Source organism: Balaenoptera acutorostrata, chromosome 4 (genome assembly GCF_949987535.1).
Source record: "Balaenoptera acutorostrata chromosome 4, mBalAcu1.1, whole genome shotgun sequence".
NCBI lineage: Eukaryota > Metazoa > Chordata > Mammalia > Artiodactyla > Balaenopteridae > Balaenoptera > Balaenoptera acutorostrata.
The window spans coordinates 12,941,516-12,966,674 of NC_080067.1; the positions used below are offsets into that span (position 1 = coordinate 12,941,516).

Consider the following 25,159-nt stretch of genomic DNA (forward strand, 5'->3'; position numbering starts at 1 on the left):
GGCAACGGCGCCCAGCGGCCGCGCTCGATTTCCCGGCACTCCCCGTGCTGTCTCCCTGGCAACGGCCCCCGCAACCTAGGTCCGGAGTTTCGCTGGCGCCGCTGCAAGAATGTGAGGCGGCTCTTCCGGCGTCCCGGTTACTGGCTGGCCCTTGGGCGCGCGCGGCGCCGCCGCCCCTCGCCCTTCACCCGGAAAGGTACGCGGAGGCTCCTCGGGGCTCGCGGGCTCCCGGCGCCGGGAAGGTGATGGTTTCAGGGCTGCCTCTCCGGGCCTCCAAGCCCGCGTCTCCTCACTTCCCTCGGCTCTTAACCTCCCGGACCTGCTCCCGTCCCGGGAGGATGTGTGGCTTGTGCCTCCTCCGTTTGTGTTAGCCCGCTTTGCGAAAATGTATATTTAAAATACTTGAGGCAAGGAATTATTCTTTTAACCTTAGGGTTAAGGTTTACCTTTAAGGTAAACCTACTTTAGCAGAATCCGGTGTCAGATCTGCTTCCTCTTGTTTGTTGTTACCTAGGAGGAGACTGGTAAACACTGCCCTTCCCTGTCTGTGCCCCCAGCCACACAGTTCCACCCCTAAGGGTCAACGTGCAGCTTTGTGAACCGTCTCTCCCTTTCCCACCACACACCCTCCTCCCCCCCGCCCCGCTTGGGCAGAAAGCTTGTCTGCTGGACGCTTATCTGCCCTAACAGAGTTTACTGAAAACCTACTGTGTGCCAGGCACCGAGGACACAGAGATAAGGCTTGTTCCTTGCGCTCAGGTTCCTTCACAACCTCTGTGAGGTGGGGGCGAGTGGACGCTTACCAGTTCTCGGGTAGCTCTGTGGTCGCACAGAGGAGACTGAGTGGTCTGGGGAGGGGGCGGCCGGGCTGCGACTGGGAGGCTGGGCCAGAGGGAGCCTAGTCCCGAGGTACTCTGTAGCCTGGCCACATTGCTTAGACACTGCTGGGCTTAAACACTCATTTACAAATGAGAGCCCCTGGGAAATTGGACTTCTCAGAACTATTCTGACCTTCCCTAGACAGGGACCTTTATCTCCAGTAAGGAGGATTACTGAAAGGGTCCTTTACAGTTGAAAAGGCTATGAGTCCATACTTTTTTCTTAACAGCTTAATTTGGCCAGAAAGCATCACTTTTATGTGATCAGAGGAAGCACACAAAGACACATTGAGAGCCCTGCTCTCCAGTTGTTTTTTCAGCAGTAGATTTCACTAATATTTTCTGTAATCTTGATAATCCCACATAATTCAGGCATTTTGAGGTATGGGCCCCAGCTCTGAAGTTTCAGCCCAATGCTGATGTTTTAGTATTGTCGTGATCACATAGCCACTTAGGTGATTTGGTTTCTCCCTCCCTCCCTTCCTTCCTTCCTTCTCTGATTACTAGTTTTCCTTCTCACTGGCATTAGGTGAAACTTAACTGATTAATACATTATTTCAAGAAGGGAAATGCTGTAAATAGACATTTCCTTGTTTATGTTCTGTTCCAAGGATATTTGTAATTGGCCACCACCATGATGAAGCCCGCTGGCCATGTACCCCAAAGTACACAGATAGCATCTTGTTTTGTCATTATGCACAATAGGTTTTTGTCTTATAGCTTTGGAATTGTTGAATATGGACTGACCTGACTCCAGAGCACAGTCCTCAATTTAAAATCATGTTTTCTTTCCTTTTTTTTTTTTTTGTTGGAGTATAGTTGCTTTACAATGTTGTGTTAGTTTCTGCTGTACAGCAAAGTGAATCAGCCACACGTGTACATATATCCCCTCTTCCTTCCCATTTAGGCCACCACAGAGCATTGAATAGAGTTCCCTGTACTACACAGTCTGTTCTCATTAGTTATTAAAATCATGTTTTTCTTACAGATTTAAAATAAAACCCACTTTTCATAATTACTAACAAAACATTTTACATTTTGATGAAATAAAAGTGATTTTACCATGCACATACTCATATGAAACAGTCCTGCCTTTCATAATTCCACTGTACATTTATAGCTTTTTGAGAAATTACAGATTTACCTATAACAAATTTATGTTCAGCTAACATTAAAATACAATTTTAGATTTGAACTGCATTTGTGACACATCTTGTTTCCAATCCAGGGAGATTACTCTATACACAGTGTGCATAATAAAAAACTTCAGAAACTGGATCAGAATTTGCTTAGGATGGGAAAAAATTCATTTCGAATCCATATCCCTCTTCACATCTGATAAATGCAAATATCATGGTTTAAAGTCTACAGAAAAAAAAAATCGAAAGAAACCAGCAATATGCTAATTTCTGGTTTAATCCTAACTCACCATTTATTAATCAAAATAGACATAAGGTGGGAAGAAAGAATACGTAAAGCTTGATGCAGATATGTAGATTTTAGGAAATTATAAAGTTCTAATACTTGGATGTTTTTTAAAAAGTAGGTGGGGAGTATAAAGTCTTAAACAGATTATTGATTGGAAAACATATATACATCTCAGAACTCTGGGGAAATTTGACTGTTACTCAGTTCTGCCAAATTTAGATGCCTGAGGGAAGGCTCTGTTTTTGTGGAAGACTGCCTTCTATTGGAATCTGCAGTATCTCTACCTTTTAACATTTTCTCAATTAAAGTTAACCAATATTGGGTTGTTCAGTCCACCAATCAAGGTACAGGTATCACTGTCAGAAACTTACACTCTTTGTTAGGAATAGTTCAGCACCCGTTAGACCTGACCACTGGAATTTTCCTCTTTAAGGCATTGACTGATGCTACTTGGATGCATTTGACCATCTCCTAGGAGACTTGCATGTTGAGTTTCGATAAGCAAACAAACAGTTCTCTCTTGTTTGGAGCAATGCTGAAATTCCGAGAGGCTGCTAAGTGTGTGAGTGGATCAATAGCTGCTTCCACATGTCCAAAGCCCTTGATCGCAAGAAGAAACATGCTTCAACAGAAACTTGGCAGTGGAACTTTTGGAACTGTCTATCTAGTGTCAGACAAGAATGCCAAACAAGGAGAGGAATTGTAAGTAAAAAATACTTCATGCAAACCTTGAGTTGGCTGCTGTGTGTGTGCAGCTCTTAGCTGATTAAATGCACGGAGTAATGTTTACTTTGCTTTTTGCATTAAGGTAAGAATTTAGTAAGAAATAGAAAATCTCCTTGAATGATGTCTTCAGATGAGATTTTTAAAGGCATTTCAGCAGGTGAGTGAAGTACCCAAGTGACCTAGAGTAGGGAAATGGGGTAGATTATGTGAAAGTAAGATTTTTATGCGTACCAAAGTCTCAATTACAGCCTTGCTTCCACTTGACTGGGACTTGAATGAGAAAATAAGAATTGTTTATAATGACTGCATTTTTAGAAATGTTAGGAAATGCAAATCGATGGTAATTCACATTTGAGGTGAATAGAGTGTACTGAAGGAAATACGGTATTGACTTTGCTTGGCTTTTTCCCATGGAGGAGGTTTTCAAAGTCTGTAGTCATACAGCCCTCAAATTAGACATTTAAACCAAACAGGGGCTCCCATCTAAAATTATCTTATATTGATGACCCTCTTGTTACTTCCTTTCCTTTGATTTTTTTCTTTTTTTTTTTTTCCACACACACTCACTGTATTTTATTTTTACAAGAGATAAATAGACTGACACCGAGCATTGTAAATGGATGACCACAACAAAAGCAACAATGATTGCACTTACCAAACACGAAACACACTCATACTATGTTATAATATTGACATTCAGTCCAGTAATCTGCCACTGTAACAGCTCCTTTACTTTGCAGTGAAAATTGATTTGTATATTCTTTGCCTCTGAGTCCTTGTGGGATTTTTTTTTTTAATTCAAACAGAAAGTCACAAAAATTGTAATCATCCTCATCAGTTCACTCAGTCCCATGTAATTAATTTTTTTTTTTCATCTTGATCTTTTGTTAGCACTTTTATGAGTTCATCAGTTTTTCATTAGAGTTCTGAACATGCTTATTCATTCAGTTCAACAGTACAGTCAGTTACCAGAAACCTGTACTTGTCAGTCTTTTCCATGAATTCCTTGAAGATGAAACCCTTTTATATGAACATATTTGCAAAAGCATCAGAGTACACCCAGAACTGTCTGTAAATGACAAAAGACTTAGAAATGACCATGGTTAAAGATTTGATGAAAGTTCATAATAATGCAATTGACAAAGAAATTTAGTGATTTCTGAGATGTACATTTTAAAGTAATAACTAGAAATATGACTTATAACATTATACCAGAACATATAAGATTTTTAGAAATTTCATGTAATGTCTGAAACATTTATATTAACATATTTCCATACAAATAACCCCATGAAACTTTAGTATTAGTTGTTTTGTTTGTTTGTTTTTTCATACTGCAGGTTCTTATTAGTCATCAGTTTTTTTTTGTTTTTTTTTTTTTAAATTTTAATTTAATTTTTTTTTTTTTCCACACACACACACTGTATTTTATTTTTACAAGAGATAAATAGACTGACACCAAGCATTGTACATGGATGACCACAACAAAAGCAACAATGATTGCAATTACCAAACATGAAACACACTCATACTATGTCATAATATTGACATTCAGTCCAGTAATCCTCCACTGTAACAGCTCCTTTACTTTGCAGTGAAAATTGATTTGTATATTCTTTGCCTCTGAGTCCTTGTGGGATTTTTTTTTTTTAATTCAGACAGAAAGTCACAAAAATTATACTCATCCTCATCAGTTCACTCAGTCCCATGTAATTAATTTTTTTTTTTCATCTTGATCTTTTGTTAGCACTTTTATGAGTTCATCAGTTTTTCATTAGAGTTCTGAAAATGCTTATTCATTCAGTTCAGCAGTACAGTCAGTTACCAGAAACCTGTACTTGTCAGAGTCTTTTCCATGAATTTCTTGAAGATGAAACCCTTTTATAGGAACATACTTGCAAAATCATCAGAGTACACCCAGAACTGTCTGTAAATGACAGAAGACTTAAAAATGACCATGGTTAAAGATTTGATGAAAGTTCATAATAATGCAGTTGACAAGAAAATTAGTTATTTCTGAGATATACATTTTAAAGTAATAACTAGGATTATTACTTATAACCTTATACCAGAACATATAAGATTTTTAGAAGTTTCCTGTAATGTCTGAAACATTTATATTAACATATTTCCATACATATTTCCATACAAATACAAATATAAGATTTTTAGAAATTTCATGTAATGTCTGAAACATTTATATTAACATATTTCCATACATATTTCCATACAAATACAAATATAACATTTTTAGAAATTTCATGTAATGTCTGAAACATTTATATTAACATATTTCCATACAAATAACCCAATGAAAGTTTAGTATTAGTTGTTTTGTTTGTTTTTTTATACTGCAGGTTCTTATTAGGCATCAGTTTTATACACATCAGTGTATACATGTCAATCCCAATCGCCCAATTCAGCACACCACCATCCCCACCTCACCGCAGTTTTCCCCCCTTGGTGTCCATATGTCCATTCTCTACATCTGTGTCTCAACTTCTGCCCTGCAAACTGGCTCATCTGTACCATTTTTCTAGGTTCCACATACATGCATTAATATACGATATTTGTTTTTCTCTTTCTGACTTACTTCACTCTGTATGACAGTCTCTAGATCCATCCACGTTTCAACAAATGACTCAATTTCGTTCCTTTTTATGGCTGAGTAATATTCCATTGTATATATGTACCACAACTTCTTTATCCATTCGTCTGTTGATGGGCATTTAGGTTGCTTCCATGACCTGGCTATTGTAAATAGTGCTGCAATGAACATTCGGGTGCATGTGTCCTTTTGAATTACGGTTTTCTCTGGGTATATGCCCAGTAGTGGGATTGCTGGGTCATATGGTAATTCTATTTTTAGTTTTTTAAGGAACCTCCATATTGTTCTCCATAGTGGCTGTATCAATTTACATTCCCACCAACAGTGCAAGAGGGTTCCCTTTTCTCCACACCCTCTCCAGCATTTGTTGTTTGTAGATTTTCTGATGATGCCCATTCTAACAGGAGTGAGGTGATACCTCATTGTAGTTTTGATTTGCATTTCTCTAATAATTAGTGATGTTGAGCATCTTTTCATGTGCTTCGTGGCTGTCTGTATGTCTTCTTTGGAGAAATGTCTATTTAGGTCTTCTGCCCATTTTTGGATTGGGGTGTTTGTTTCTTTGATATTGAGCTGAATGAGCTGTTTATATATTTTGGAGATTAATCCTTTGTCCGTTGATTCATTTGCAAATATTTTCTCCCATTCTGAGGGTTGTCTTTTTGTCTTGTTTATGGTTTCCTTTGCTGTGCAAAAGCTTTGTAGTTTCATTAGGTCCCACTTGTTTATTTTTGTTTTTATTTCCATTACTCTAGGAGGTGGATCAAAAAAGATCTTGCTGTGATTTATGTCAAAGAGTGTTCTTCCTATGTTTTCCTCTAAGAGTTTTATAGTGTCCAGTCTTATATTTAGGTCTCGAATCCATTTTGAGTTTATTTTTGTGTATGGTGTTAGGGAGTATTCTAATTTCATTCTTTTACATGTAGCTGTCCAGTTTTCCCAGCACCACTTATTGAAGAGACTGTCTTTTCTCCATTGTATATCTTTGCCTTCTTTGTCATAGATTAGTTGACCATAGGTGCGTGGGTTAATCTCTGGGCTTTCTATCTTGTTCCATTGATCTATGTTTCTGTTTTTGTGCCAGTACCATATTGTCTTGATTACTGTAGCTTTGTAGTATAGTCTGAAGTCAGGGAGTCTGATTCCTCCAGCTCCATTTTTTTGCCTCAAGACTGCTTTGGCTATTCGGGGTCTTTTGTGTCTCCATACAAATTTTAAGATGATTTGTTCTAGCTCCGTAAAAAATGCCATTGGTAATTTGATAGGGATTGCATTGAATCTGTAGATTGCTTTGGGTAGTATACTCATTTTCACAATGTTGATTCTTCCAATCCAAGAACATGGTATATCTCTCCATCTATTTGTATCATCTTTAATTTCTTTCATCAGTGTCTTATAGTTTTCTGCATACAGGTCTTTTGTCTCCCTAGGTAGGTTTATTCCTAGGTATTTTATTTTTTTTGTTGCAATGGTAAATGGGAGTGTTTCCATAATTTCTCTTTCAGATTTTTCATCATTAGTGTATAGGAATGCAAGAGATTTCTGTGCATTAATTTTGTAACCTGCAACTTTACCATATTCATTAATCAGCTCTAGCAGTTTTCTGGTGGCAGTTTTAGGATTCTCTATGTATAGTATCATGTCATCCGCAAACAGTGACAGTTTTACTTCTTCTTTTCCAATTTGTATTCCTTTTATTTCTTTTTCTTCTCTGATTGCCGTGGCTAGGACTTCCAGAACTATGTTGAATAATAGTGGTGAGAGTGGACATCCTTGTCTCGTTCCTGATCTTAGAGGAAATGCTTTCAGTTTTTCACCATTGAGAATGATGTTTGCTGTGGGTTTGTCATATATGGCCTTTATTATGTTGAGGTAGGTTCCCTCTATGCCCACTTTCTGGAGAGTTTTTATCAGAAATGGGTGTTGAATTTTGTCAAAAGCTTTTTCTGCATCTATTGAGATGATCATATGGTTTTTATTCTTCAATTTGTTAATATGGTGTATCACATTGATTGATTTGCGTCTATTGAAGAATCCTTGCATCCCTGGGATAAATCCCACTTGATCGTGGTGTATGATCCTTTTAATGTGTTGTTGGATTCTGTTTGCTAGTATTTTGTTGAGGATTTTTGCATCTATATTCATCAGTGATATTGGTCTGTAATTTTCTTTTTTTGTAGTGTCTTTGTCTGGTTTTGGTATCAGGGTGATGGTGGCCTCATAGAATGAGTTTGGGAGTGTTCCTTCTTCTGCAATTTTTTGGAAGAGTTTGAGAAGGATGGGTGTTAGCTCTTCTCTAAATGTTTGATAGAATTCACCTGTGAAGCCATCTGGTCCTGGACTTTTGTTTGTTGGAAGATTTTTAATCACAGTTTCAATTTCATTACTTGTGATTGGTCTGTTGATATTTTCTGTTTCTTCCTTATTCAGTCTTGGAAGGTTATACCTTTCTAAGAATTTGTCCATTTCTTCCAGGTTGTCCATTTTATTGGCATAAAGTTGCTTGTAGTAGTCTCTTAGGATGTTTTGTATTTCTGCGGTGTCTGTTGTAACTTCTCCTTTTTCGTTTCTGATTTTATTGATTTGAGTCCTCTCCCTCTTTTTCTTGATGAGTCTGGCTAATGGCTTATCAATTTTGTTTATCTTCTCAAAGAACCAACTTTTAGTTTTATTGATCTTTGCTATTGTTTTCTTTGTTTCTATTTCATTTATTTCTGCTCTGGTCTTTATGATTTCTTTCCTTCTGCTAACTTTGGGTTTTGTTTGTTCTTCTTTCTCTAGTTTCTTTAGGTGTAAGGTTAGATTGTTTACTTGAGATTTTTCTTGTTTCTTTAGGTAGGCTTGTATAGCTATAAACTTCCCTCTTAGAACCGCTTTTGCTGCATCCCATAGGTTTTGGGTCGTCGTGTTTTCATTGTCATTTGTCTCTAGGTATTTTTTTATTTCCTGTTTGATTTCTTCAGTGATCTCTTGGTTATTTAGTAACGTATTGTTTAGCCTCCATGTGTTTGTCTTTTTTACGTTTTTTTCCCTGTAATTCATTTCTAATCTCATAGCGTTGTGGTCAGAAAAGATGCTTGATATGATTTCAATTTTCTTAAATTTACTGAGGCTTGATTTGTGACCCAAGATGTGATCTATCCTGGAGAATGTTCCGTGCGCACTTGAGAAGAACGTGTAATCTGCCGTTTTTGGATGGAATGTCCTATATATATCAATTAAATCTATCTGGTCTATTGTGTCATTTAAAGCTTGTGTTTCCTTATTTATTTTCATTTTGGATGATCTGTCCATTGGTGTAAGTGAGGTGTTAAAGTCCCCCACTATTATTGTGTTACTGTCGATTTCCTCTTTTATAGCTGTTAGCAGTTGCCTTATGTATTGAGGTGCTCCTATGTTGGGTGCATATATATTTATAATTGTTATATCTTCTTCTTGGATTGATCCCTGGATCATTATGTAGTGTCCTTCCTTGTCTCTTGTAACATTCTTTATTTTAAAGTCTATTTTTTCTGATATGAGTATAGCTACTCCAGCTTTCTTTTGATTTCCATTTGCATGGAATATCTTTTTCCATCCCCTCACTTTCAGTCTGTATGTGTCCCTAGGTCTGAAGTGGGTCTCTTGTAGACAGCATATATATGGGTCTTGTTTTTGTATCCATTCAGCCAGTCTATGTCTTTTGGTTGGGGCATTTAATCCATTCACATTTAAGGTAATTATCGATATGTATGTTCCTATGACCATTTTCTTAATTGTTTTGGGTTTGTTTTTGTAGGTCCTTTTCTTCTCTTGTGTTTCCCACTTAGAGAAGTTCCTTTAGCATTTGTTGTAGAGCTGGTTTGGTGGTGCTGAATTCTCTTAGCTTTTGCTTGTCTGTAAAGCTTTTGATTTCTCCATCGAATCTGAATGAGATCCTTGCCGGGTAGAGTAATCTTGGTTGTAGGTTCTTCCCTTTCATCACTTTAAGTATATCATGCCACTCCCTTCTGGCTTGCAGAGTTTCTGCTGAGAAATCAGCTGTTAACCTTATGGGAGTTCCCTTGTATTGTATTTGTCGTTTTTCCCTTGCTGCTTTCAGTAATTTTTCTTTGTCTTTAATTTTTGCCACTTTGATTACTATGTGTCTCGGCGTGTTTCTCCTTGGGTTTATTCTGTATGGGACTCTCTGCGCTTCCTGGACTTGGGTGGCTATTTCCTTTCCCATGTTAGGGAAGTTTTCGACTATAATCTCTTCAAATATTTTCTCTGGTCCTTTCTCTCTCTCTTCTCCTTCTGGGACCCCTATAATGCGAATGTTGTTGCGTTTAATGTTGTCCCAGAGGTCTCTTAGGCTGTCTTCATTTCTTTTCATTCTTTTTTCTTTAGTCTGTTCTGCAGCAGTGAATTCCACCATTCTGTCTTCCAGGTCACTTATCCGTTCTTCTGCCTCAGTTATTCTGCTATTGATTCCTTCTAGTGTAGTTTTCATTTCAGTTATTGTATTGGTCATCTCTGTTTGTTTGTTCTTTAATTCTTCTAGGTCTTTGTTAATCATTTCTTGCATCTTCTCAATCTTTGCCTCCATTCTTATTCCGAGGTCCTGGATCATCTTCACTATCATTATTCTGAATTCTTTTTCTGGAAGGTTGCCTATCTCCACTTCATTTAGTTGTTTTTCTGGGGTTTTTTCTTGTTCCTTCATCTGGTACATAGCCCTCTGCCTTTTCATCTTCTCTGTCTTTCTGTAACTGTGGTTTTTGGACCACAGGCTGCAGGATTGTAGTTTTTCTTGCTTCTGTTGTCTGCCCTCTGGTGGTTGAGGCTATCTAAGAGGCTTGATGGGAGGCTCTGGTGGTGGGTAGAGCTGACTGTTGCTGTGGTGGTCAGAGCTCAGTAAAACCTTAATCCACTTGACTGTTGATGGGTGGGGCTGGGTTCCCTCCCTGTTGCTGTGGCTGTCAGAGCTCAGTAAAACTTTAATCCACTTGACTGTTGATGGGTGGGGCTGGGTTCCCTCCCTGTTGGTTGTTTTGCCTGAGGCAACCCAACACTGGAGCCTACCCGTGCTCTTTGGTGGGGTTAATGGCAGACTCTGGGAGGGCTCACGCCAAGGAGAACTTCCCAGGACCTCTGCTGCCAGTGTCCTTATCCCCACGGTGAAACAGAGCCACCACTTGCCTCGGCAGGAGACCCCCCAACACCAGCAGGTACGTCTGGTTCAGTCTCCCCCAGGGTCACTGCTCCTTCCCCTGGGTCCTGATGCACACATTACTTTGTGTGTGCCCTCCAAGAGTGGGGTCTCTGTTTCCCCCAGTCCTGTCACAGTCCTGCAATCAATTCCCACTAGACTTCAAAGTCTGATTCTCTAGGAATTCCTCCTCCCGTTGCCGGACCCCCAGGTTGGGAAGCCTGACGTGGGGCTCAGAACCTTCACTCCAGTGGGTGGACTTCTGTGGTATAAGTGTTCACCAGTCTGTGAGTCACCCACCCAGCAGTTATGGGATTTGATTTTACTCTGATTGCGCCCCTCCTACCGTCTCACTGTGGCTTCTCCTCTGTCCTTGGACATGGGGTATCCTCCTTGGTGAAGTCCAGGGTCTTCCTGTCAATGATTGTCCAGCAGCCAGTTGTGATTCTGGAGCTCTCGCAAGAGGGAGTGAGTGCACGTCCTTCTACTCCGCCATCTTGGTTAATCCCTCTAGTCATCAGTTTTATACACATCAGTGTATACATGTCAATCCCAATCGCCCAATTCAGCACACCACCATCCCCACCCCACCGCAGTTTTCCCCCCTTGGTGTCCATATGTCTGTCCTCTACGTCTGTGTCTCAACTTCTGCCCTGCAAACCGGCTCATCTGTACCATTTTTCTAGGTTCCACACACATGCGTTAATATACGATATTTGTTTTTCTCTTTCTGACTTACTTCACTCTGTATGACAGTCTCTAGATCCATCCACTTCTTAACAAATGACTCAATTTCGTTCCTTTTTATGGCTGAGTAATATTCCGTTGTATATACGTACCACAACTTCTTTATCCATTCGTCTGTTGATGGGCATTTAGGTTGCTTCCATGACCTGGCTATTGTAAATAGTGCTGCAATGAACATTCGGGTGCATGTGTCTTTTTGAATTACGGTTTTCTCTGGGTATATGCCCAGTAGTGGGATTGCTGGGTCATATGGTAAATCTATTTTTAGTTTTTTAAGGAACCTGCATACTGTTCTCCATAGTGGCTGTATCAATTTACATTCCCACCAACAGTGCAAGAGGGTTCCCTTTTCTCCACACACTCTCCAGCATTTGTTGTTTGTAGATTTTCTGATGATGTGCATTCTAACTGGTGGGAGGTGATACCTCATTGTAGTTTTGATTTGCATTTCTCTAATAATTAGTGATGTTGAGCAGCTTTTCATGTGCTTCTTGGCCATCTGTATGTCTTCTTTGGAGAAATGTCTATTTAGGTCTTCTGCCCATTTTTGGATTGGGTTGTTTCTTTAATATTGAGCTAACTGAGCTGTTTATATATTTTGGCGATTAATCCTTTGTCCGTTGATTCGTTTGCAAATATTTTCTCCCATTCTGAGGGTTGTCTTTTCGTCTTGTGTATGGTTTCCTTTGCTGTGCAAAAGCTTTGAAGTTTCATTAGGTCCCATTTATTTATTTTTGTTTTTATTTCCATTACTCTAGGAGGTGGATCAAAAAAGATATTGCTGTGATTTATGTCAAAGAGTGTTCTTCCTATGTTTTCCTCTAAGAGCTTTATAGTGTCTGCTCTTACATTTAGGTCTTTAATCCATTTTTTTTTAAACATCTTTATTGAAGTATAATTGCCTTACAATGGTGTGTTAGCTTCTGCTTTATAACAAAGTGAATCAGTTATACACATACAATATGTTCCCATATCTCTTCCCTCTTGCATCTCCCTCCCTCCCACCCTCCCCATCCCACCCCTCTAGGTGGTCACAAAGCACCGAGCTGATCTCCCTGTGCTATGTGGCTGCTTCCCACTAGCTAACTATTTTACATTTGGTAGTGTATATATGTCCATGACACTCTTTTACCCTGTCACATCTCACCCCACCCCCTCCCCATATCCTCAAGTCCATTCTCTAGTAGGTCTGTGTCTTTATTCCCGTCTTGCCACTAGGTTCTTCATGGCCTTTTTTTTTTTTCCTTCGATTCCGTATATATGTGTTAGCATACTGTATTTGTTTTTCTATTTCTGACTTACTTCACTCTGTATGACAGACTCTAACTCCATCCACCTCATTACAAATACCTCCATTTCATTTCTTTTTATGGCTGAGTAATATTCCATTGTATATATGTGCCACATCTTCTTTATCCATTCATCTGTCGATGGACATTTAGGTTGCTTCCATGTCCTGGCTATTGTAAATAGAGCTGCAATGAACATTTTGGTACATGACTCTTTTTGAACTATGGTTTTCTCAGGGTATATGCCCAGTAGTGGGATTGCTGGGTCGTATGGTAGTTCTATTTGTAGTTTTTTAAGGAACCTCCATACTGTTCTCCATAGTGGCTGTATCAATTTACATTCCCACCAACAGTGCAAGAGTGTTCCCTTTCCTCCACACCCTCTCCAGCATTTATTGTTTCCAGATTTTTTGATGATGGCCATTCACCGGATGGCCATCCGGTGTGAGATGATATCTCATTGTAGTTTTGATTTGCATTTCTCTAATGATTAATGATGTTGAGCATTCTTTCCTGTGTCTGTAGGCCATCTGTATATCTTCTTTGGAGAAATGTCTATTTAGGTCTTCTGCCCATTTTTGGATTGGGTTGTTCGTTTTTTTGTTATTGAGCTGCATGAGCTGCTTGTAGATCTTGGAGATTAATCCTTTGTCAGTTGCTTCATTTGCAAATATTTTCTCCCATTCTGAGGGTTGTCTTTTGGTCTTGTTTATGGTTTCCTTTGCTGTGCAAAAGCTTTTAAGTTTCATTAGGTCCCATTTGTTTATTTGTGTTCTTATTTCCATTTCTCTGGGAGCTGGGTCAAAAAGAATCTTTCTGTGATGTATGTCATAGAGTGTTCTGCCTATGTTTTCCTCTAAGAGTTTGATAGTGTCTGGCCTTACACTTAGGTCTTTCATCCATTTTGAGTTTATTTTTGAGCATGGTGTCAGGGAGTGTTCTAATTTCATACTTTTACATGTACCTGTCCAATTTTCCCAGCACCACTTATTGAAGAGGCTGTCTTTTCTCCACTGTATATGCTTGCCTCCTTTATCAAAGATAAGGTGACCATATGTGTGTGGGTTTATCTCTGGGCTTTCTATCCTGTTCCATTGATCTATATTTCTGTTTTTGTGCCAGTACCAAACTGTCTTGATTACTGAAGCTTTGTAATATAGTCTGAAGTCAGGAAGCCTGATTCCCCCAGCTCCATTTTTCGTTCTCAAGATTGCTTTGGCTATTCGGGGTCTTTTGTGTTTCCATACAAATTGTGAAATTTTTTGTTCTAGTTCTGTGAAAAATGCCATTTGTATTTTGATATTTTGGAAGAGTTTGAGAAGGATAGGTGTTAGCTCTTCTCTAAATGTTTGATAGAATTCACCTGTGAAGCCATCTGGTCCTGGGCTTTTGTTTGTTGGAAGGTTTTTAATCACAGTTTCAATTTCAGTGCTTGTGATTGGTCTGTTCATATTTTCTGTTTCTTCCTGGTTCAGTCTCGGCAGTTTGTGCATTTCTAAGAATCTGTCCATTTCTTCCAGGTTGTCCATTTTATTGGCATAGAGTTGCTTGTAGTAGTCTCTTAGGATGCTTTGTATTTCTGCGGTGTCTGTTGTAACTTCTCCTTTTTCATTTCTGATTTTATTGATTTGAGTCCTCTCCCTCTTTTTCTTGATGAGTCTGGCTAATGGCTTATCAATTTTGTTTATCTTCTCAAAGAACCAGCTTTTAGTTTTATTGATCTTTGCTATTGTTTTCTTTGTTTCTATTTCATTTATTTCTGCTCTGATCTTTATGATTTCTTTCCTTCTCCTAACTTTGGGTTTTGTTTGTTCTTCTCTCTGTAGTTCCTTTAGGTGTAAGGTTAGATTGTTTACTTGAGATTTTTCTTGTTTCTTTAGGTAGGCTTGTATAGCTATAAACTTCCTTCGTAGAACTGCTTTTGCTGCATCCCATAGGTTTTGGATCGTGGTGTTTTCATTGTCATTTGTCTCTAGGTATTTTTTGATTTCCTCTTCAGTGATCTCTTGGTTATTTAGTAACATATTGTTTAGCCTCCATGTGTTTGTGTTTTTTACGTTTTTTTCCCTGTAATTCATTTCCTTTTTTTTTTTGTTTTCAATTTTATACACATCAGTGTATACATGTCAATCCCAATCGCCCAATTCAGCACACCACCATCCCCACCCCACCGCAGTTTTCCCCCCTTGGTGTCCATATGTCCATTCTCTACATCTGTGTCTCAACTTCTGCCCTGCAAACCGGCTCATCTGTACCATTTTTCTAGGTTCCACATACATGCATTAATATACGATATTTGTTTTTCTCTTTCTGACTTACTTCACTCTGTATGACAGTCTCTAGATCCATCCACTTCTCAACAAATGACTCAATTTCGTTCCTTTTTATGGCTGAGTAATATTCCATTGTATATATGTACCACATCTTCTTTATCCATTCGTCTGTTGATGGGCATTTAGGTTGCTTCCATGACCTGGCTATTGTAAATAGTGCTGCAATGATCATTCGAGTGCATGTGTCTTTTTGAATTACGATTTTCTCTGGGTATATGCCCAGTAGTGGGATTGCTGGGTCATATGGTAATTCTATTTTTAGTTTTTCAAGGAACCTCCATATTGTGCTCCATAGTGGCTGTATCAATTTACATTCCCACCAACAGTGCAAGAGGGTTCCCTTTTCTCCACACCCTCTCCAGCATTTGTTGTTTGTAGATTTTCTGATGATGCCCATTCTAACAGGAGTGAGGTGATACCTCATTGTAGTTTTGATTTGCATTTCTCTAATAATTAGTGATGTTGAGCATCTTTTCATGTGCTTTGTGGCCGTCTATATGTCTTCTTTGGAGAAATGTCTATTTAGGTCTTCTGTCCATTTTTGGATTGGGGTGTTTGTTTCTTTAATATTGAGCTGAATGAGCTGTTTATATATTTTGGAGATTAATCCTTTGTCCATTGATTCGTTTGCAAATAGTTTCTCCCATTCTGAGGGTTGTCTTTTCGTCTTGTGTATGGTTTCCTTTGCTGTGCAAAAGCTTTGAGGTTTCATTAGGTCCCATTTATTTATTTTTGTTTTTATTTCCATTACTCTAGGAGGTGGATCAAAAAAGATCTTGCTGTGATTTATGTCAAAGAGTGTTCTTCCTGTGTTTTCCTCTAAGAGTTTTATAGTGTCCAGTCTTATATTTAGGTCTCGAATCCATTTTGAGTTTATTTTTGTGTATGGTGTTAGGGAGTATTCTAATTTCATTCTTTTACATGTAGCTGTCCAGTTTTCCCAGCACCACTTATTGAAGAGACTGTCTTTTCTCCATTGTATATCTTTGCCTCCTTTGTCATAGATTAGTTGACCATAGGTGCGTGGGTTAATCTCTGGGCTTTCTATCTTGTTCCATTGATCTATGTTTCTGTTTTTGTGCCAGTACCATATTGTCTTGATTACTGTAGCTTTGTAGTATAGTCTGAAGTCAGGGAGTCTGATTCCTCCAGCTCCATTTTTTTGCCTCAAGACTGCTTTGGCTATTCGGGGTCTTTTGTGTCTCCATACAAATTTTAAGATGATTTGTTCTAGCTCCGTAAAAAATGCCATTGGTAATTTGATAGGGATTGCATTGAATCTGTAGATTGCTTTGGGTAGTATACTCATTTTCACAATGTTGATTCTTCCAATCCAAGAACATGGTATATCTCTCCATCTATTTGTATCATCTTTAATTTCTTTCATCAGTGTCTTATAGTTTTCTGCATACAGGTCTTTTGTCTCCTTAGGTAGGTTTATTCCTAGGTATTTTATTCTTTTTGTTGCAATGGTAAATGGGAGTGTTTCCATAATTTCTCTTTCAGATTTTTCATCATTAGTGTATAGGAATGCAAGAGATTTCTGTGCATTAATTTTGTAACCTGCAACTTTACCATATTCATTAATCAGCTCTAGCAGTTTTCTGGTGGCAGTTTTAGGATTCTCTATGTATAGTATCATGTCATCCGCAAACAGTGACAGTTTTACTTCTTCTTTTCCAATTTGTATTCCTTTTATTTCTTTTTCTTCTCTGATTGCCGTGGCTAGGACTTCCAGAACTATGTTGAATAATAGTGGTGAGAGTGGACATCCTTGTCTCGTTCCTGATCTTAGAGGAAATGCTTTCAGTTTTTCACCATTGAGAATGATGTTTGCTGTGGGTTTGTCATATATGGCCTTTATTATGTTGAGGTAGGTTCCCTCTATGCCCACTTTCTGGAGAGTTTTTATCAGAAATGGGTGTTGAATTTTGTCGAAAGCTTTTTCTGCATCTATTGAGAGGATCATATGGTTTTTATTCTTCAATTTGTTAATATGGTGTGTCACATTGATTGATTTACGTATATTGAAGAATCCTTGCATCCCTGGGATAAATCCCACTTGATCGTGGTGTATGATCCTTTTAATGTGTTGTTGGATTCTGTTTGCTAGTATTTTGTTGAGGATTTTTGCATCTATATTCATCAGTGATATTGGTCTGTAATTTTCTTTCTTTGTAGTGTCTTTGTCTGGTTTTGGTATCAGGGTGATGGTGGCCTCGTAGAATGAGTTTGGGAGTGTTCCTTCCTCTGCAGTTTTTTGGAAGAGTTTGAGAAGGATAGGTGTTAGCTCTTCTCTAAATGTTTGATAGAATTCACCTGTGAAGCCATCTGGTCCTGGACTGTTGTTTGTTGGAAGATTTTTACTCACAGTTTCAATTTCCTGCTTGTGATTGGTCTGTTCATATTTTCTATTTCTTCCTGGTTCAGTCTTGGAAGGTTATACCTTTCTGAAAATTTGTCCATTTCTTCCAGGTTGTCCATTTTATTGGCATGAAGTTGCTTGTAGTAGTCTCTTAGGATGCTTTGTATTTCTGCGGTGTCTGTTGTAACTTCTCCTTTTTCATTTCTGATTTTATTGATTTGAGTCCTCTCCCTCATTTTCTTGATGAGTCTGGCTAATGGCTTATCAATTTTGTTTATCTTCTCAAAGAACCAACTTTTAGTTTTATTGATCTTTGCTATTGTTTTCTTTGTTTCTATTTCATTTATTTCTGCTCTGATCTTTATGATTTCTTTCCTTCTCCTAACTTTGGGTTTTGTTTGTTCTTCTTTCTCTAGTTTCTTTAGGTGTAAGGTTAGATTGTTTACTTGAGATTTTTCTTGTTTCTTGAGATAGGCTTGTATAGCTATAAACTTCCCTCTTAGAACTGCTTTCGGTGCATCCCATAGGTTTTGGGTCGTCGTGTTTTCATTGTCATTTGTCTCTAGGTATTTTTTTTATTTCCTCTTTGATTTCTTCAGTGATCTCTTGGTTATTTAGTAACGTATTGTTTAGCCTCCATGTGTTTGTCTTTTTTACGTTTTTTTCCCTGTAATTCATTTCTAATCTCATAGCATTGTGGTCAGAAAAGATGCTTGATATGATTTCAATTTTCTTAAATTTACTGAGGCTTGATTTGTGACCCAAGATGTGATCTATCCTGGAGAATGTTCCGTGCGCACTTGAGAAGAATGTGTAATCTGCTGTTTTTGGATGGAATGTCCTATATATATCAATTAAATCTATCTGGTCTATTGTGTCATTTAAAGCTTCTGTTTCCTTATTTATTTTCATTTTGGATGATCTGTCCATTGGTGTAAGTGAGGTGTTAAAGTCCCCCACTATGATTGTGTTACTGTCAATTTCCTCTTTTATAGCTGTTAGCAGTTGCCTTATTTATTGAGGTGCTCCTATGTTGGGTGCATATATATTTATAATTGTTATATCTTCTTCTTGGATTGATCCCTTGATCATTATGTAGTGTCCTTCCTTGTCTCTTGTAACATTCTTTATTTTAAAGTCTATTTTATCTGATATGAGTATAGTTACTCCAGCTTTCTTTTGATTTACATTTGCATGGAATATCTTTTTCCATCCCCTCACTTTCAGTCTGTATGTGTCCCTAGGTCTAAAGTGGGTCTCTTGTAGACAGCATATATATGGGTCTTGTTTTTGTATCCATTCAGCCAGTGTATGTCTTTTGGTTGAGGCATTTAATCCATTCACGTTTAAGGTAATTATCGATATGTATGTTCCTATCACCATTTTCTTAATTGTTTTGGGTTTGTTTTTGTAGGTTCTTTTCTTCTCTTGTGTTTCCCATTTAGAGAAGTTCCTTTAGCATTTGTTGTAGAGCTGGTTTGGTGGTGCTGAATTCTCTTAGCTTTTGCTTGTCTGTAAAGCTTTTGATTTCTCCATCAAATCTAAATGAGATCCTTGCTGGGTAGAGTAATCTTGGTTGTAGGTTCTTCCCTTTCATCACTTTAAGTATATCATGCCACTCCCTTCTGGCTTGCAGAGTTTCTGCTGAGAAAGCAGCTGTTAACCTTATGGGAGTTCCCTTGTATGTTATTTGTCGTTTTTCCCTTGCTGCTTTCAATAATTTTTCTTTGTCTTTAACTTTTGCCACTTTGATTACTATGTGTCTCGGCGTGTTTCTCCTTGGGTTATCCTGTATGGGACTCTCTGCGCTTCCTGGACTTGGGTGGCTATTTCTTTTCCCATGTTAGGGAAGTTTTCGACTATAATCTCTTCAAATATTTTCTCTGGTCCTTTCTCTCTCTCTTCACCTTCTGGGACCCCTATAATGCGAATGTTGTTGCGTTTAATGTTTTCCCAGAGGTCTCTTAGGCTGTCTTCATTTCTTTTCATTCTTTTTTCTTTAGTCTGTTCTGCAGCAGTGAATTCCACCATTCTGTCTTCCAGGTCACTTATCCGTTCTTCTGCCTCAGTTATTCTGCTATTGATTCCTTCTAGTGTAGTTTTCATTTCAGTTATTGTATTGTTCATCTCTGTTTGTTTGTTCTTTAATTCTTCTAGGTCTTTGTTAATCATTTCTTGCATCTTCTCAATCTTTGCCTCCATTCTTATTCCAAGGTCCTGGATCATCTTCACTATCATTATTCTGAATTCTTTTTCTGGAAGGTTGCCTATCTCCACTTCATTTAGTTGTTTTTCTGGGGTTTTTTCTTGTTCCTTCATCTGGTACATAGCCCGCTGCCTTTTCATCTTGTCTACCTTTCTGTAACTGTGGTTTTTGGTCCACAGGTTGCAGGATTGTAGTTTTTCTTGCTGCTGCTGTCTGCCCTCTGGTGGTTGAGGGTATCTAAGGGCTTGATGGGAGGCTCTGGTGGCAGGTAGAGCTGACTGTTCTGTAATTCATTTCTAATCTCATAGTGTTGTGGTCAGAAAAGATGCTTGATATGATTTCAATTTTCTTAAATTTCCTGAGGCTTGATTTGTGACCCAAGATGTGATCTATCCTGGAGAATGTTCCATGCACACTTGAGAAGAAAGTGTAATCTGCTGTTTTGGGATGGAATGTCCTATAAATATCAATTAAATCTATCTGGTCTGTTGTGTCATTTAAAGCTACTGTTTCCTTATTTATTTTCATTTTGGATGATCTGTCCATCGGTGTAAGTGAGGTATTAAAGTCCCCCAGTATTATTGTGTTACTGTCGATTTCCTCTTTTATAGCTGTTAGCAGTTGCCTTATGTATTGAGGTGCTCCTATGTTGGGTACATATATATTTATAATTGTTGTATCTTCTTGTTGGATTGATCCCTTTATCATTATGTAGTGTCCTTCCTTGTCTCTTGTAACATTCTTTATTTTAAAGTCTATTTTTTCTGATATGAGTATAGCTACTCCAGCTTTCTTTTGATTTCCATTTGCATGGAATATCTTTTTCCATCCCCTCACTTTCAGTCTATATGTGTCCCTAGGTCTGAAGTAGGTCTCTTGTAGGCAGCATATATATGGGTCTTGTTTTTGTATCCATTCAGCCAGTCTGTGTCTTTTGGTTGGGGCATTTAATCCATTCACGTTTAAGGTAATTATCGATATGTATGTTCCTATGACCATTTTCTTAATTGTTTTGGGTTTGTTTTTGTAGGTCCTTTTCTTCTCTTGTGTTTCCCACTTAGAGAAGTTCCTTTAGCATTTGTTGTAGAGCTGGTTTGGTGGTGCTGAATTCTCTTAGCTTTTGCTTGTCTGTAAAGCTTTTGATTTCTCCATCAAATCTAAATGAGATCCTTGCTGGGTAGAGTAATCTTGGTTGTAGGTTCTTCCCTTTCATCACTTTAAGTATATCATGCCACTCCCTTCTGGCTTGTAGAGTTTCTGCTGAGAAATCAGCTGTTAACCTTATGGGAGTTCCCTTGTATGTTATTTGTCATTTTTCCCTTGCTGCTTTCAATAATTTTTCTTTGTCTTTAATTTTTGCCAATTTGATTACTGTGTGTTTCGGTGTGTTTCTCCTTGGATTTATCCTGTATGGGACTCGCTGCGCTTCCTGGACTTGGATGGCTATTTCCTTTCCCATGTTAGGGAAGTTTTCGACTATAATCTCTTCAAATATTTTCTCTGGTCCTTTCTCTCTCTCTTCTTCTGGGACCCCTATAATGCAAATGTTGTTGTATTTAATGTTTTCCCAGAGGTCTCTTAGGCTGTCTTCATTTTTTTCATTCTTTTTTCTTTAGTCTGTTCCGCAGCAGTGAATTCCACCATTCTGTCTCCCAGGTCACTTATCCGTTCTTCTGCCTCAGTTATTCTGCTATTGATTCATTCTAGTGTAGTTTTCATTTCAGTTATTGTATTGTTTATCTCTGTTTGTTCTTTAATTCTTCTAGGTCTTTGTTAAACATTTCTTGCATCTTCTCGATCTTTGCCTCCATTCTTATTCCGAGGTCCTGGATCATCTTCACTATCATTATTCTGAATTCTTTTTCTGTAAGGTTGCCTATCTCCACTTCATTTAGTTGTTTTTCTGGGGTTTTTTCTTGTTCCTTCATCTGGTATATAGCCCTCTGCCTTTTCATCTTGTCTGTCTTTCTGTGAATGTGGTTTTTGTTCCACAGGCTGCAAGATTATAGTTTTTCTTGCTTCTGCTGTCTGCCCTCTTGTGGTTGAGGCTATCTGAGAGGCTTGATGGGAGGCTCTGGTGGTGGGTAGAGCTAGCTGTTGCTGTGGTAGTCAGAGCTCAGTAAAACTTTAATCCACTTGTCTGCTGATGGGTGGGGCTGGGTTCCCTCCCTGTTGGTTGTTTTGCCTGAGGCAACCCAACACTGGAGCCTCCTGGGCTCTTCGGTGGGGCTAATGACAGACTCTGGGAGGGCTCACGCCAAAGAGCACTTCCCAGAACTTCTGCCGCCAGTGTCCGTGTCCCCACGGTGAAACAGAGCCACCCCTCGCCTCTGCAGGAGACCCTCCAACACTAGTAGGTAGGTCTGGTTCAGTCTCCCCCGGGGTCACTGCTCCTTCCCCTGGGTCCCGATGCACACACTATTTTGTGTGTGCCCTCCAAGAGTGGGGTCTCTGTTTCCCCCAGTCCTGTCGAAGTCCTGCAATCAATTCTACTAGGCTTCAAAGTCTGATTCTCTATGAATCCCTCCTCCTGTTGCCGGAACCCCAGGTTGGGAAGCCTGATGTGGGGCTTAGAACCTTCACCCCAGTGGGTCGACTTCTGTGGTATAAGTGTTCTCCAGTCTGTGAGTCACCCACCCACTAGTTATGGGATTTTATTTTACTCTGATTGCGCCCCTCCTACCGTCTCATTGTGGCTTCTCCTTTGTCTTTGGATGTGGAGTATCTTTTTTTGGTGAGTTCCAGTGTCTTCCTGTCGATGATTGTCCAGCAGCTAGTTCTGATTCTGGTGTTCTCGCAAGAGGGAGTGAGAGCACGTCCTTCTACTCTGCCATCTTGGTTCCTCTCCCTTTCCTTTGATTTTAATCAAACCCTATAAACTTTCATGGTAGAGAAAAACTCTAATGTTGTTGGACAGTACATCTCTTACAAATAAGGATGAATCTTCATTTTTAGCTTAAAGTTGTTTGAATTTGCTGCAGTGAAAAGTTAGTTGGAACTGAAGTTAGGATAAGAAACTTGTACATCAGACACAGGAGGAAGAGAAAGGAGAAGGAAGAGTGATCCAAGAAATCAGCCCTTGAGAAGAACAGATTTCCATCCCATAATCTACTCTTTTATTCAGAGGTTTTGAGGCTACTCTAAATGCTTCCAGCTTTTGCCCATAGGACTGTGGATTTAAAATCAGTGTGATAAACTTTTCTACTTCTTAATATGTCATAGGAACTATAAAAGCAAATGTTACTGATGCTACTATTTTATTTAAAAATCAGCCTTTTAAATGGTCTCTGTGTCCAGAATTTTAAAAAGTAGTTATCTAGACTTCATAATTTTTGATAAATTCCTATGTGAAGAATGGGAATAATGCTGGCACTTTTCTGGTGTCATTAGAACATGCTTTATGACTTCTACCAAAAAATAATTTTTTACCTTAAATCCTAGAGGTACTCTTCCAGCTGTTTAGAACAGGATGATAAATTTATGAAAATTACTAGAGACCCTTTATGGAAACATTAAGAGTAAGGCCTAAATCTGACCCAAGAGTTATAAAAATCATAATGTAAAGAATGTATCCAATTTTGGTTTCTTCAACTAATGAGGAATGTGAAGAATTTAAGAGAATAGGAAAAAAAAAAGTTGATTAAAGGGATGTAACATAAGATGTATGAAGACCAAACTTGAAAGTTTCAGACTTGAGGTGATGGGTGGGTGTGTATGTGTGTAGGGAGGAGGGGAAGAGAATGAGAGAGATGAGGGGGCTGGGGCCAGTTGAATGGGAAGTGATTTGTTAGTGACCTTCACTGTACCTGAACTCATCTTAGGACGTATAAGTTGAGCTGAAGATGGCAGAAGAAGCCTAGGTGTGTAGAGTAAATTCAATAGTGAGGATAATTGACAAATCATTTGATACCAAAGGTCTAGTCTAGAATCTCTTGGACAGGAATCATTCATCATCAGAAACTCTACAACATATTACGTACTGGTCACATTCAGCGTTCAGATGTCTTTTGTTTGGCTTGCAGAGTTGTTTCTTTTTAAATCTAAATTAGTTGCCAGTATTTAAAAATGGGTTGCTTTCATAAAATTGAGCTTTTCATCTTCTCTTGAAAAAAATCAAAATATTTGCTAACACTGCTGCCTGTGTAGCCAGTGTGGGCTGGAGCTGCAGGCAGCGGCCCTCTTTAAGCAGACCCTGGACTCCTCTCTGATTCACCACGTTCCCGCCACTCCTCACCGTTTCTTACACCTTTCCACTACCTGCCTACTTTTGTAGACGTTTGACTTTTAGAACTGCTGAAATCATGAAGAATCATGGATATGGCTGCTCACAAAATCTTAGAATGCTCAAAGGAAGGCAGTACAGTGTCATGGGTTAAGACCACAGGCTTTGAAGGTGAACAGGTCAGGAAGTAAAGCCAGTCTTGTTCTTAACTGAGATTAAGGTTATGCAGGTTCCTAATCTGAGTTTCAGTTTTCTTAGACACCCCCCAATAACTGCAACTGGAACTCTCTACTAAATGGAAGCTTTTCTTTTTACATTCCACTTTTAAGAGAGGAAAGTCTCCCAAGCAAAGCAATGTGATGTCAGATATGTGATTTTAAAACCTTCTTCTAGTATCTTTCTTGAGATTGTAACCCTTCTGTTGCCACCTCTTCTTTCATATCTCTTCTTTCATATCTCTATGGCTGTCGGAAGAAAACTGGTCCTCAGAATGTTGACCTTTTAGCTGTGTAAGGCAGCAGCTCATCAGCGATTGTTGTGTTTAATGCATATACGGAGGCAGGAAACTAAACTCATATTTTTAGGATCCTTTCCTGAGAGTGTTGACAGGTGAACCTTTGGTTTGTGATCAAAACACATCAACAAGCACCACCCATTCTTCAAGCAAGTTGGTTAGATAAGGTTTTAAATTCTGCTTTACATACTAGGCCATAAACATAGGAAATTGGTTAAGGGCTGGATAGAAGATACCTTCTAAAAAGATTTCTGTAATGTTATGAATGCTGCTCCCTTAACAGATCAGAGTAGATCTGACTCTCTTCACGTTTTGCAGACACACCCCTAACCTTCTGAGATAATAAGGAAAGAGTATGGTACCTTTACATGCCAGACTACCCCGTGGTACCCTTGTTAAAGGAGGGACTTAGGTAGACCGTGAGCCCCAGCTGGTCTGTAGGACACTTGTTACCAGCCCCTGAGAACTCTAGGTCCAGGCGATATGCACTTTAGATTTAATTAATCAAAGAACTTTCCCGTTAAACAGTTGCAATTTATCACTGTGCCACTTGAGGGCACCACTCTACCGTCGACATTTTCATATACTATGATGTTGTGAATTTTAATTACAACGTAAATACCACATTCCTTTACATTTTTATTGACTTTCTGCATTTGCTATGTAATTAAAA

General features: G+C 38.7%; 1 protein-coding gene across 1 annotated transcript in view; it reads left to right on the forward strand.

Moving 5' to 3' along the window:
• The first annotated feature begins 19 nt into the window (after nt 1–19).
• The window catches only part of NEK11 (NIMA related kinase 11), a 289,042-nt gene continuing 263,902 nt past the window's right edge, over nt 20–25,159 (forward strand). Inside the window, 2 exon segments of the mRNA XM_057545576.1 lie at nt 20–196; nt 2,740–3,008. Of these exon segments, the coding sequence (XP_057401559.1) occupies nt 2,791–3,008 (218 nt within the window). The 5' untranslated portion in view covers nt 20–196; nt 2,740–2,790.